At 54.3% G+C, this 13,005-nt stretch overlaps 1 protein-coding gene across 1 annotated transcript in view; it reads left to right on the top strand.

The window, feature by feature from the left end:
* Positions 1 to 4,913, top strand: part of LOC102253780 (melanoma-associated antigen D4) — a 6,412-nt gene extending 1,499 nt beyond the window's left edge. The window contains exons 3-12 of the mRNA XM_005864004.2: positions 274 to 495; positions 585 to 648; positions 856 to 935; positions 1,311 to 1,402; positions 2,012 to 2,091; positions 2,176 to 2,218; positions 2,629 to 2,691; positions 3,576 to 3,690; positions 4,063 to 4,493; positions 4,686 to 4,913. Coding sequence (XP_005864066.1) covers positions 274 to 495; positions 585 to 648; positions 856 to 935; positions 1,311 to 1,402; positions 2,012 to 2,091; positions 2,176 to 2,218; positions 2,629 to 2,691; positions 3,576 to 3,690; positions 4,063 to 4,493; positions 4,686 to 4,695 — 1,200 coding nt within the window. The 3' untranslated portion in view covers positions 4,696 to 4,913. The remainder of the gene's footprint in view (positions 1 to 273; positions 496 to 584; positions 649 to 855; positions 936 to 1,310; positions 1,403 to 2,011; positions 2,092 to 2,175; positions 2,219 to 2,628; positions 2,692 to 3,575; positions 3,691 to 4,062; positions 4,494 to 4,685) is intronic.
* The last annotated feature ends 8,092 nt before the right edge of the window (positions 4,914 to 13,005 follow it).

Raw genomic sequence — 13,005 nt, 5'->3', positions numbered from 1 at the left:
CCCTTGCCTTCCCCTGCCCTCCTCTTCTCTCAACTGGTCCGAGTTTCTATAACACAAATGTGCTAGCCTGTCTTTACTCCACCTAGTCCCTACCCTCCGGCCTGGGGGTAGAAGAGGTTGGCTCAGTGCTTGGCACTTAGTGAGCCCTCTGCACACGTCACCCGCTGTCCCTACTACTCTTATTTCCAAGTACCTGCTGTGGTGAAGATGTTGCCAGGGGCTTGGGCACAGTAAGCTTGGTAGCCCCGGTCTCTCTTCTCCCCAATGCTACAGTCCAAGCACCTGGATGATGAGTATGAGAGCAGCGAGGAGGAGAGAGAGCCTCCTGTGGTCCCACCGACCTGGAGAGCATCGCAGCCCCCGCTGACAGTGCGGGCTCAGATGGCCCCGCGGGCTCAGATGGGCCCTCGGCCCCCGATGGCCGTGAGGCCCCAGGTACCCTCGAGGCACATACTGTGCTTGCCACCCCGCAACGTGGCCCTTCTGCAAGATAGGGTAAGGAGTCTGCCCTTCCCCCACCCTCTCCTCCTGCCTTGCTGGCCAGTTCATTGAGCTCACCTGTGCCCTCACCTCTCCTTCTCCAGGCAAATAAGTTGGTGAAATATCTGATGATTAAGGACTACAAGAAGATCCCCATCAAGCGCTCAGGTGGACAACTGGGCCCCATCCCTGAGCTCTGCCCTCTCTCCTCTTCCAGTCCTCCCCAGTGCCCCCACCCCCATCAGATGCTCCCAGTTATCAGGCCTTGGCTGATGGGTCCTGACTGTGCCCCCCTCAGCAGGGCTGACAGAGAGGCCGCAGCTCTGTGGCCTTCTGCTCAGCCCAGATGCTTTCCTTACCTCTCCCCTCCTGCAGACATGATGAAGGACGTCATCCGAGAATATGACGAGCACTTCCCTGAGATCATAGAGCGGGCGACATACACCCTGGAAAAGGTGGGCGGGGTGGGGGTGGGGGACAGCTCTGTGGGGCAAGAGAGGCAGGGAAGCCTTGCACCCTGCAGCCTTGGAGGCCCGGTGTCAACCCTGCCTGCTCCGGAAGCCTTGCCTAGCTGCTCCACCTGAGAGCTCCCACTGCATACTTCCCCCTCCTCGCTTCCTCCCCCTCGTGCTCTTGGGGGTCTCTTGTCTCCCGAAGTGGGTCCCCTTGCCTTGGCCAGCGCCAGGGATCCCACAGGCCAGTGCCTCTGCGTCCTCCCCCAGGACTTTGGGTTCCCTGCCTAGGAGATGTTCTGGCGGGAATGGAGTGACTGCCTGCAGGACACCTGGCATGCATTTCTGACCTCGCATTCTTGTGTTCCCCCCGTGCAGAAGTTCGGGATCCACCTGAAGGAGATCGACAAGGAAGAACATCTGTACATCCTCACCTGCACGAGGGATTCTTCGGCTCGCCTCCTGGGAAAGTGAGAAAGGGCAGGAGGGTTGTGGCCTTCCCAGGGCGTGCCTCCCCCTCCTCTCAGAGAAACAGGAAGACAGGGCCCGAGGGCCCAGCACAGTGCCCACCCACAGGGCGTGGTGCCAAGTGATTATCAGAGGGGACCAAGCCTTGCTGCACTCAGGGTCCCACCCCCGCCCACCCGCTCCCCTCGCTCCAAGAAAGCAGGCTTCTGGCTGCTTCCCTCTTCATGCTAAGTGCCTGGCCTGGGTATGGCGGAGCGGTTGGTCCTGGGGGAGTTTCCTGTGCGGTGTAGGTCCCCGGGCCAAAGGGCAGGGAAGGTGTGGATGAGCCTCTGGACACACCTCTGGCAAAGCGTTTGCTCCCCCTGCCTAGCCCCTCCGTCCTTGGCAGAATCCCCCCCTTGGGTGGGGGTGTTAGCATCCACATTGGATGGCTGGAGCGGTGCAGCCTCAGGTGGAGGAATGAGTTGTCTGGATCAGGTAGCAAGCCATGGGCCGAGTGGGAAGAACTGCCCTGTAGTGGAGCCATCTGGGAGAGGCCGGTTGGGTGAGCTGGGTGTGTAGTCTCTTGGGCCAATGGCTGTTGGACAGGGTCCCTCTTTGTACACCTTTAGGACCAAGGACACGCCCAGGCTGAGTCTTCTCCTGGTGATTCTGGGAGTCATCTTCATGAATGGCAACCGTGTCAGCGAGGGTGAGTTGCCGGACCCGCAGCTGGGGGGTTGCCCCCTGTCTCACCTTCGTGTTCTAAATTCTTGTACCTCATCTGCCCTGGCAGCTGTCCTCTGGGAGGCACTACGCAAGATGGGACTGCGCCCTGGGTATGATTGGCCTCCCTGGGCTCTCGCTGCCCCTCAGCATTGTCCTGGGGTCCAGGAAGCCCCAGGATCCCACCAGCCCGATGGTCTGGTGCAGGGGAGTGGGCGTCCTCGACCAGGCAGAGCGCACAGGGTCTCACCAGGGTGCATGGCGAAATGGTCCTGAACTCTGGGCCCCCTCTCTGCTCCATGTCCCCTCTCTGTCCCCCAGAGGAGATCTAAGACAAAGCACCAGACTCCGGGGCTCCTTCAAACCCCTTTGTAGGCCACTGCTGCAGACCAGTGGCCGTCAGACCCCTGCATGCCCAGGCCTCACGGGCCAGGAAGCTAGCTCTCAGTCCTGGTAGGGAGTGCTCGGGCCCACATCGGGCACTGCCGCCGGCTCTAGTCATGGACTCTTTCCTTGCCCTCAGGGTGAGGCACCCATTCCTTGGCGATCTGAAGAAGCTCATTACAAACGACTTTGTGAGGCAGAAGTAAGTACTGACCGAGTCACCTCTGTCTCACACTGGTGCCTTCCTCGTGTGCGGGTCTGGCTGAGGAAGCCACTCCCCATCCTGGCTCTTCGCTCTAGACTCAGGGATGGAGTCTCTGGGGTGAGAGCGGGTGGGGGTATGTGAGTGCCCGAGGAGGGTGGGTAGAATTCCGGGGCGTTCTTGGGGAAAGGGGGCACATGTGGCCTGAGAACACGGTGCGGGGCGTGTTCCAACCACCACACCACTGAGCACCTGCCCTCACAGGCTGTAGGACAATAGCTCCGGCTTTCCATCCCAGCAACCTGGGGCTGCAGAGTGGAGGTCGGAGCTGGGGAAACACGTGTGCACTCACACAGGTGCACTAGGACACACAGGGTCCGGAGTGTGCACGGAGCGCGCTGCTCTTGCTGGACTGTTTGTTTCTTCCCCTCACAGTCCTTTTCTAAGGTGGACTGCCCCAGGGCTCAGCCAGGCCAAGGACGAGACGCTGCGGCGGGGTGTGCTCAGAGCAGGGTGCCTGAAGAAATGGCTCCTCTGTTTACAACACACCCAACAGGAACTGGGGTCACTGTGACAAGGGGCACAAAACGTGTGGCCTTCCTGTGCACAAGCACCCTACAAGTGCCCCCCGCCCCCGCCCACACACCTCCCCGTGGTTGCTGGGCAGGGGCCACACACAGCCCGGGGCTTTGAAGGCCTCGCTGTTGGTGGCAGAGACCCTGGCAGCGAGCTCGGGAGCGGGGTGCCAGTTGGAGGGCCAGGGCGATCGTGGACTCTGAGCTGCAGCCTCGGGCCGGGAAGGGGCCACCCGGGAGCCATTAGTGCGACAGCCCACCTGCCTGGCTGGCTGGAGGCAAAAGGTGGTTATTTTCCTCTCCACTGAGGTACCTGGAATACAAGAAGGTCCCCAATAGCAGCCCACCCGAGTATGAATTCTTCTGGGGCCTGCGGGCCCGCTACGAGACCAGCAAGATGAGGGTGCTGAGATTCATCGCCCAGGTAACGGACGGACGGAGAGCCTCGGCTGCGGGGCCAGGCCCAGGGGCTGGCACTTCCCACAGAAACCTTGTCTGTTTCTGGGCCCCGGGCCCCTTGTGCGGTTTGTCTGTCCAGTGCGGGCACTGGGGCTCAGAAAGGTTCCTAGGCGACTCGCCCAGGTTTGCGGGCGTCGCACGTGCGAGGAGGGATGGGGCGAAATCCCAGGTCTGGTCCAGAATCGGGGGAGCCCGACTCCCGAGGTCTTCACGTTTACTGTGATGACCAACAGTGCACAGGGGAGTGTAGGGCAGGAAGCCGGTGCTCAGTGAGCATGGGGTCGCGCGTGCGCACGCGGGGAGGGGGGTTAGGATGGTTGCTGTTTTTCCACCGCAGTATCAGAACCGAGACCCCCGGGACTGGAAGGCTCACTTCCTGGAGGCTGTGGATGATGCCTTCAAGACTATGGATGCGGACATGGCCGAGGAGCACGCCAGGGCCCAGATGCGGGCCCGGATGAACATCGGGGATGAAGCTCTGATTGGACGGTGGAGCTGGGACGACGTACAGGTGGAGCTCCTGACCTGGGATGAGGACGGAGATTTTGGCGACGCCTGGGCCAGGATCCCCTTTGCTTTCTGGGCCAGATACCATCAGTACATTCTGAATAGCAACCGTGCCAACAGGAGAACCACTTGGAGAGCTGGCGTCAGCAGTGGCAACATTGGTGCGGCCAACGCCAGCCTCATAGATGGCCCTAGCACCAGCTCCACCATCCGGAGCAGAAATGCCGCCAGAACCACTGCCAACTTCTTCTCCTGGATCCAGTAAGGTTTGGGGCCCATAGAGGAGACTCTGAAGGGTGGGCCCAGGAGGGGCCGTGGGGAGTCAGCCAGCGGGAGGCCCGGCCTGGGGAGGGGGGCACCGGGAGAGTGTGGACAGAGCCTTGTGTTGTTCTTTACATCCCTCCCTGTTTCACCTGTGTTTCTACTTGTCGCTCTTGTGTCCCGTGTCCACAGGCAGCGCTGATGACCTGCAGCAACCGCCCAGCCAGAGTGCCTCCTCAGACCCCGTGTTCACTCCTCAGACCCCGTGTTCACATAGCACTCTCGGCAGCCTCTGCCTGCCCATCGAAGATGGCATGCAAAACGAAGCTCTCTTTGCCCTCCTGCTTTCACTGTGTGCTGTTGTCGTGCTGTCGTGTTTTTGGTATCGGTGTCACATTAAAGATGCAAAATGAAACGGCACGTTTCCTGTGCCCGTGTTGCTCTGCGTGGCCCACGGTCGCTCTGCCTAAGAGGCAAGCAGGGTGCTGGGAGATGCGGAGGAGTCTGCGAGTGTGGAGTCCATGAGTTTCGAGAGGCTTTGGTCCACATCGTTTCGGGATCGTCCCCACGGTGCAGCGCCAGTTAGGCGCCAACGGGGGGAAGCAGGGGACGGGATGGGGTGGAGGCTATGGGTAGGTGCCACTCTTCCTCTCCCCGAGGGGCAGGGTGCACAGTCACCCAGCAGGACCCACCTCCCGGTCCCCACCTCTGGAGGTGCCGGCCCAGAACCCTCCCCTCATCACCCACCCAAGTTCAGGACCCCATGCCTCAGGCGCACCCTTTGGGACGACAATGAGGTAGGCTTCAAGGTGACATTCTCTCCTGTCCAGCAGGTAGAAGGAGGGCCATTGCTACTGAGAGTAGCTTTAATGAAAACTCAGCTGCCATGGGCCTGGGAAGCCCATTGCCTGTGGCCCTGACCTGAGGCTTGTTTGGGGCTCTGGATCCCTTCAATGGGAGCAGGGCTGTCCCAGTGAGGCCCAAGGCCAGGCCTAGGTCCCGGTGTCTCCAAGGCCTGGGTGATTCCCCTGGGGGTTGAGGGATGGGGTGGCTGGTTCTGCAGTCCCTCCAGTGGACAACAGCGAGGGCAGAGACACAGAGGGTGCCTGGGAAGGGCTCAGGGGAGGGCAAGGACAGTGGCGGAGCTCCCTCAGGACTACACATTGGCAGGAGCAGGACCCCAGGTTAAGTGGAGGGACGGACTAGTGAAGGGCCCCTGTCCCCATTGCCTCTTTTCCATGAGAAGAGGGTCTCCTCTCTGCCAGGACTGACCTAGACCCCATTACAGAATTTTGGGGTGGGGGGGGGGGGGGCGCCATTGGAAAATGCCAACATGGGTCCCCTTGCTCAAAAATTTAATATTAAGAGCTCCAAGAGAACATTGAGTGTCATGGGGAGCCCTTCGGAACGCAGGGTGCTATTGCACTGCAGAGGTCGCCCCACCCGCCTCAGGAAAGTGGCTCTGTCCGCACCCCTCCCCTAAAGACAGGCTTCAGGTGGGTTTCTGCCTTGTTGCTCAGTGCTGCCATTTCTGCGCCCCTGGCTGCTGGGTCCCTGCGCGGCCAAATGGAACCTCTGTGATTCTGTAGGAATAGGAGTCCCCTTCACTTTAGGTTTCCAGGTGCACGGCTGAGGTTTGGGGTGGGGGTGAAGGATGCCTGGGGCCCCGGCCCTGCTTGATGAATGATACCTGACATTTCTGCACCCTCGACCTGGGAAACTCCCCAGACCCTGTTGTGCACACAGTAGGCACAGGCCTTTCCATGGTTGAATGTGGGGCTCACGACAGCCACAGTGTGAGCCTGAGCACTGTGTGCAGAGGGCACTTGAGATACGGCAGCTCATCTGGAAAGGAGGAGAAAGCAGCCATCAGAGACAGGGTGCTGAGGGGGCCCCCAGGCCTGAAGGTTGACAGCACTCTCCCCTGTCCACAGCCCTTCCCCATGGTTGGCCTCCCCTGGGGCCCACTTCCCAACAGCCTGCAGGGTGGCCAGGGAGAAAGAGAGCAGAGGGGAGACGGCGGGCCCTGGGAATGCAGCCAGACTGTGGGTCCCCCGGGATGGTCAGGATGGTCACCCTGGAGGTGGCTCACAGGGCAACCATGACCCCAAGGCAGGCTTCCAACCCCCAGCCCCAGCCCCAGCCCCAGCCCTGGTTCTTCCACAGGCTCCCCAGCCACAGAGGACCACAATGCATCTCCCGAAGGGGTTCCTGAGACCCTGGGATGGGGGTGTGGGTACCTGCGCAGCCTGCACAGCCTTTCCCCCACACAGCCCTGCACCCTCTGACTCCTCTCACTCTTTTTGGTGGACAAGCATTATCCCCTTGTTTCCAGTTATTCACTATGATGCATAAAGTTCTCTCAATATGCACTTATAATTTCTTGTACAGGCCTAGGTTGTATTTACCAGACAGCCCTGAGGAGAGGGGATGATCAGACCCATTGCACAGATGAGGAGAGCGAGGCTCTCAGTGCAATGATTAGATGACCCAGGTCAAAATCCTCTGCATCCATGGGAAAAGGCAAGCTGCCAGCAGCTTGTACACCCAGTTGGGAATGAGGCTAGGGGTTGAACTTTTAGGTCAAGTTCTCACTTAGATCCCTATATTGGGTTTGGATGCCCGAGGTTCCAAAGTCCATAAATCTGCTGGCTCATCCCCTCCAGGGAGTGAGTCTCTCCTCAAACCCCAGAGGGTTTGGGGAAAGCAATTAGCCCCGCTCCTGGGAGGTGAGCGGGGTCCTGGGTGTCGAAATGTTTTTAACTCTACCTTAGAGCAATCATGCAACTTCCCCCTGGCTTGCAGGGGCACATGCCACTGCCAATCTCACAGACAGCTTGAAAGCCTGGTTAAAGGTGTTTGCTCTGGGACGATCCTCGCTGCTGGATTAGGGTTAAGCGCTCTTAGATCAGCTAAGTTATTTGTCTGCCTTCCGTCTCCTAATGCTTTATTACTCTGGTCTCCTCAGCCATCCTTTCTGTCCCTGTGGAGTGAGGCCTCTAACAAAAAAGTATCTAGCCAGGAGCGAGGGAGGAGGAAGAGAGGGAAGGGAAAAGAATGAGAAAGATCATGTGACACTCATCTTAGCACAATACTCTCCAGGTCCCTCCATGCTGTCTCAAAGGATAAGTGCTCCTTCTTTTTTACAGCTGCATAGTATTCCATGGTGTCAATATACCACAGCTATGTTATCCACTCATCCACTGATGGGCACTTGGGCTGTCTCCAGATCTTGGCTATTGGAAATTGTGCTGCTATGAACCTAGGGGTGCATGTATTCTTTCTGATTGGTATTTCAGGTTTCTTAGGATATAGTCCTAGAAGTGGGATCACTGGGTCAAATGGCAGTTCCATTTTTTAATTTTTTGAGGAAACCTAAGGAGAAAATAAGCAAATGGGAGTACCTCAAAATAAAAAGCTTCTGCACAGCAAAAGAAACCATCAAGAAATTGAATGGGAGAACATATTTGCCAAGGTACACCTGATCAGGGCTCAATTTCCAAAATATGTAAGGAATTCAAAATACGTAAGGTAGGCGATGTATCTGCAAACATACTGCTATGAGAGATGGCTGAGATTTTGCTGCCTGTGGTTTCTTCTAAGATTTTTTTTTTGGTTTCACGTCTTTCATTCAAGTCTTTCATCCATTTTGAGTGTATTCTTGTGTACGGTCTACGTTGGTGTCTAGTTTCATTTTTTTTTGCATGCATCTGTCCAATTTCCCCATCACTCATATGTGGAATCTAATGAACAAAGTAAACTGCTGGACAAAATAGATCCAGAGGCATAGAATCATGGAACCGACTGAGGAATGTCAGAGGGAAGGTGGGTGGGTGGGTGGGGAGAGATGAACTGGGGGACTTATATGCATATAGGCATAGCCCATGGTCACAGACAATATTGTGATGAAGGTGGGGCTGTTGCTCGGTCATTGGGGGAGAAGAGGGGGGCTTCTGTAATACTTTCAACAATAGAGATAAATGATGAAACAGAGAAGGAGACAGACAATGGATGAAGGCCATGAAAATGGTGCCCCTGAGAGACTTGGTAGCAGGAACAAGGGTCCCTGACAGGACGAGACGCCTCCTCACGCTGTTGTGGTGCATTTGTCAGTCAGATCCCAAGGCGTGGGCACCCACTTGGACTTCATGCTCACACCTTGGTCAGCCGAGGACAGGACACCACAGGTGATAGTCGCATCATGCTGCAGACAATGGAAGAGGGTGGTTGCCTTCCGTGTAAAAGGGAAGACAGTTACCTAAAGAGGCGACAAAAACATGCTGGATGGCAGAAAACCAAATGCCAATGACATCCCCTTCAGTGAGCTCAGTATGGAAATTAGTTCCCTTATTGTTCACACTCATGGCTCCTTGTCATTTAATTGCACATCACTTATCGCAATTTGCAACGAAATAGTGATGTCTGAAATTAATTTTGTGATTGCACGGACCAACGAGGCTGCATGCTCAATATGCATGGCTCATATTAGGATGATCATAATCAAAAGAATTAATTCTCAGCCACTCCATGAAGAAGCAGGATAGGGGCTGGGGAGGGGGATGAGAGGAAGAACAAAGTAGAAAGCAAAAGGAGAAGGAAAAGAGGGCAGAACGATGGAGGGCCATAATGAAAAACTAAGGAGGTCCCCTTAGCTTTTGTTAGAGCATGGGTGAACCTGCAGATTACCCTGCTAAGCAAAAGAAGCCCGTCAGAGAAAGACGAGTGGCACAGGACCTCACCTACATGAGGAATGTAATGCGCAAAATAAGCTGATGAACAAAATAGAACCAGAGACATGATACATGCAATAGTGTGACAGTTGTCAGAGGGGAGGGGCGAGCCCTGGATGACAGCAGGTGGAGAGGTTAGCCAAAGAACATACATGCATAACCCATAGACACAGACAACAGTGTGCTGATGACCAGAGGGAGGGGGGCAGGGGCTGGGTGGAAGTGGGCAAACGGGGCGGGGGCATCTGCAATAGTGTAAAAAATGAATGAATGCATGAAAAGTAAGGGGGGAGAGAAGACATGAGGGACAGGGAAAAGCAGAGGGAGGAAAAACTGAAAGACAACGCAGTAGTAGTGAGGGAGGGGGGACGGAAAACGGAAAGAAGAGGCAGTGATGATACATGTTGACGTGGTCATAGCGCAGCCTGACCCCATAAGAATTCAATGGGCCAAACACTATGGTGCAGAGTATGAAGCCTGTGTGTGTGTGTGTGTGTGTGTGTACGCATGCATCTTCCTGCTTTGTGTGTAATTATAATCACAAGGATCAAAGTACCTGAGGACATTATGCATTCTTTCAATGGGAGTGTTTTGCTCAAATCTATTCCCCCGGGGGCCTTTATCTCAGAACCACCTCTGCTTTGCTCCCACGCTCTAATGCATCACTTAGCTTCAGTTTCCATGGTAACCAAGGCATCTATTTCCTGTCTTGTCTAGGAACTAGGGATGAGACACACAGAAAAGGAGAGAAATGTGTGTGCTCTGTCTTCCTATGAAGCACACAAGCCCGTATTCTGGGAATTGAAAAGCACATTCCACTTAGCTCCCCCTTACCCTGCGCCCACTGCCTGGTGGAGGAGGATAGAAATTGCAGAGCAGCTCAATACAAACCTAGAATTTCTACACCTTTACAATGCACGTCCATGGTCAGGAGACTAAGGTTGCTTTTCCCCTAGCCACCTTCCTACCAGCAATTTGTTTTACCTGTAAACCATGCCCTGGGAATCCAGGATGACTGCTACCCAACACACTCCCCCTGTTCCCACCCTGTAGCCTCTGGTGGTTTGCCGTTTTCTGGCACAATTTTCTGACACAAACAGTTCCGGCCAGATAGCAGAAGTGCTGCCCCCAGAAAGGTCCCGTGATCCCCTGTTGGGGTGTCACTCAGTGGGGACCCTTCTGACCTCTCCCCTTCAGCCTGGGTGACCTCTACCCAGACCATGAGAACAGTTAATAGGTCTCCCACTTCCTGCCCCTCCCCTGTTTCCCAGGGCCTTGGGGAGACTCAGAGGCTCTGCCAGTCTCCTAATTAAAAAACACACCTGCAGAACTAAGAAGACATCTCCTTCCTACCCCCTATGCTAAGTCGCCAGCTTCCTCTGTTGCACTCCCCCCCGCTATCCCGCCCCCTTTTGGCGGACATGAGTCCTCCCCGGGCATCCTTTGTGAGTAAAGGCCGCTCAAATGTTGGGAGTATGTCCCCCATCTACTCTTCCATTCTCCTCCCAGTGTGGTCAAATCTCTCTGGACATCACCTTGCCCAGCCTCACTCTCTTGCTGGCCACCAGCTGCTGACCATTTTCCATGTACCGGAACCTCTCATTCAAAAAACAAACAAACAGACGGACAAAAAATGTCAGCAATCCCATCTCCCCTTCAGCTGAAAAACCCACACTGGACAGAACCTAAAGATGGCACATCCTCCTGACCTCAAGGTCTTTTTTAGACATCCCGTCTGTTTTTAGAAAGGGGTTTGACGTCAGATCCACTGCCAGTCTCCACCTGCCAGCCGCTCCTCTGTGCCTCACACCTCTCTCAGGGGATTCCAGACCTGCTTGCATGCTTGTCTCTGCGTGAGTGTCCAGGAGGAGATTCCCTTAGAGTCAGACCAACGGAAAGAGTAATGCAAGGAAGCCCATGCTTTGCTTGATGCCCTGCTCCTCAATCTCCTCGGCCACCACTCTTAGACTTTATGGGAGCAGCAGGATTTCATGACAGGTGAAAGGAAACTATGGGGGATTATAATATGGAACAAAACTACTAGGAAATGGTGGCTAAATATCAATGCTCCTGGCACCAGGGGAAATCACCCACTTCTGCTTCCCACTGAAAAAGTTACGGCCTTTGGGGAGATTCCCATTCTGGGTTGATCCCTGTTCACAGCTCACCTTCTCTGTCTTGAGGACTCCTGTTTTCTCTCCTAAGCCTGCAAGTGAGAAAGTCCCCTCTAGTCATCGGCTTCATTGTAGGCCTTCCTTTTCTTTTTTCTTGACAGTGGGGTCAATCCATGCCTCCACCCCTCCGAACATGCAAACACACACACAGACACAATAACCCGTAGCCAATACATTTTTCAAATTTTAAGCTGGTCAGTCTAGAATCTAGACTCTACATCAGGGGTCCTCAAACTACGGCCCGCGGGCCACATGCAAATACAAATATTGTATTTGTTCCCGTTTTGTTTTCTTTACTTCAAAATAACATATGTGCAGTGTGCATAGGAATTTGTTCGTAGTTTTTTTAAAAACTATAGTCCAGTCCTCTAACAGTCTGAGGGACAGTGAACTGGCCCCCTGTTTAAAAAGTTTGAGGACCCCTGCTCTAGATGAACCGCCAGTTCGTAGTCTGGATCTCATGGACTTCAAGCCTCCTTCCCTCATCCTCTGGCCATTACTGCTTTGCTCACCCCGCAGTCTCAGTTTGGCCATCCACGAGGATGTCGGTATCAGCATGTCTGTAAAAGGACTGTGGGGCGAGGGGCAGGTGGGTCACCAGTTTAACAGAACCAGCATCCCCAGTTGAGCTAATATTTGCTCTCACGCTTTAACACCTAACCCTTGCCAATCACCATTCTTTCTCTTGGATCCTCACATTCACTTTTTCTGGAGGTGATCCCACCAGCATGCATCATGCGCCACTACCCTCCATTTCAAACAAATACCTTCCCTTGACGACGCTTCCCTACCCATTAGTGTTCCATATACCTGCTGCCCTTCACAGCAAAACCTTCATGATAACTTGTCTAAATGGGTTGTCTCCTCTTCTTTACCTCCCCCTCCAATAAGTCCTGCATTCCCTCCTGTCCTCTAAAGGGCTTTTGTTCCTAGTTCTCCTATGACTGGCATGGTGTCAAATCAAAACACCTTTCCTCTGCCCCTGTTTTAACTTTCTAGTAGCATGGAACATGCTGCCTATTTCCTCTTTCTTGCAATCTTCTGGATTTCACAAAACCACCCTCATCTGGTTTTCTTCCTCCCTGTGTGTATTTTATCCTTTGACTCATTTTTTAAGGCTCCTCTTCCTTTAAACTTTTCCACAGTTTGACACATTCGAGGAAATGGCTTTGGTCTCTCTTTTCCTTCTCTTGTGTATCTTCTCTCTACAAATGTTTTAAAAATCAACTTGCATAGAGTACATATGTACAGCTGTCTGTATGCGAATCATACCTCAATGAAGGGGCTACACATAAAATAAAAAGTGTTTTCCCTTTGTGACTAGAGAGAACAGTGACACCTGCCAACCTCTGTGTGAATCTGTGTGTTTGGTTAAGAACAACAACAACAACAAAATACTGCAGATGACTCAACCCCAAAAAGTCTTATTCAGCATGTGAGTTTGCACAGATGGTCAATAAGAGAGATGGAGAACCAGGATTGGAACGCAAGCAGGACCTACGTGAGTCTGAGAGTTGGAACCAATTATGAAGGCCCGAGGAGTAGCCCAGTTATGACATTTTTGTTTGCCACATCTGGCCGGGAGTTTGCTTTTGAGGATGTCTGCCT

Source organism: Myotis brandtii, unplaced genomic scaffold (assembly GCF_000412655.1).
Source record: "Myotis brandtii unplaced genomic scaffold, ASM41265v1 scaffold1839, whole genome shotgun sequence".
Taxonomy (NCBI): Eukaryota; Metazoa; Chordata; class Mammalia; order Chiroptera; family Vespertilionidae; genus Myotis; species Myotis brandtii.
The sequence above is the reverse complement of the archived record's forward strand: the minus strand, read 5'-3'. Positions and strand labels throughout refer to the sequence as shown.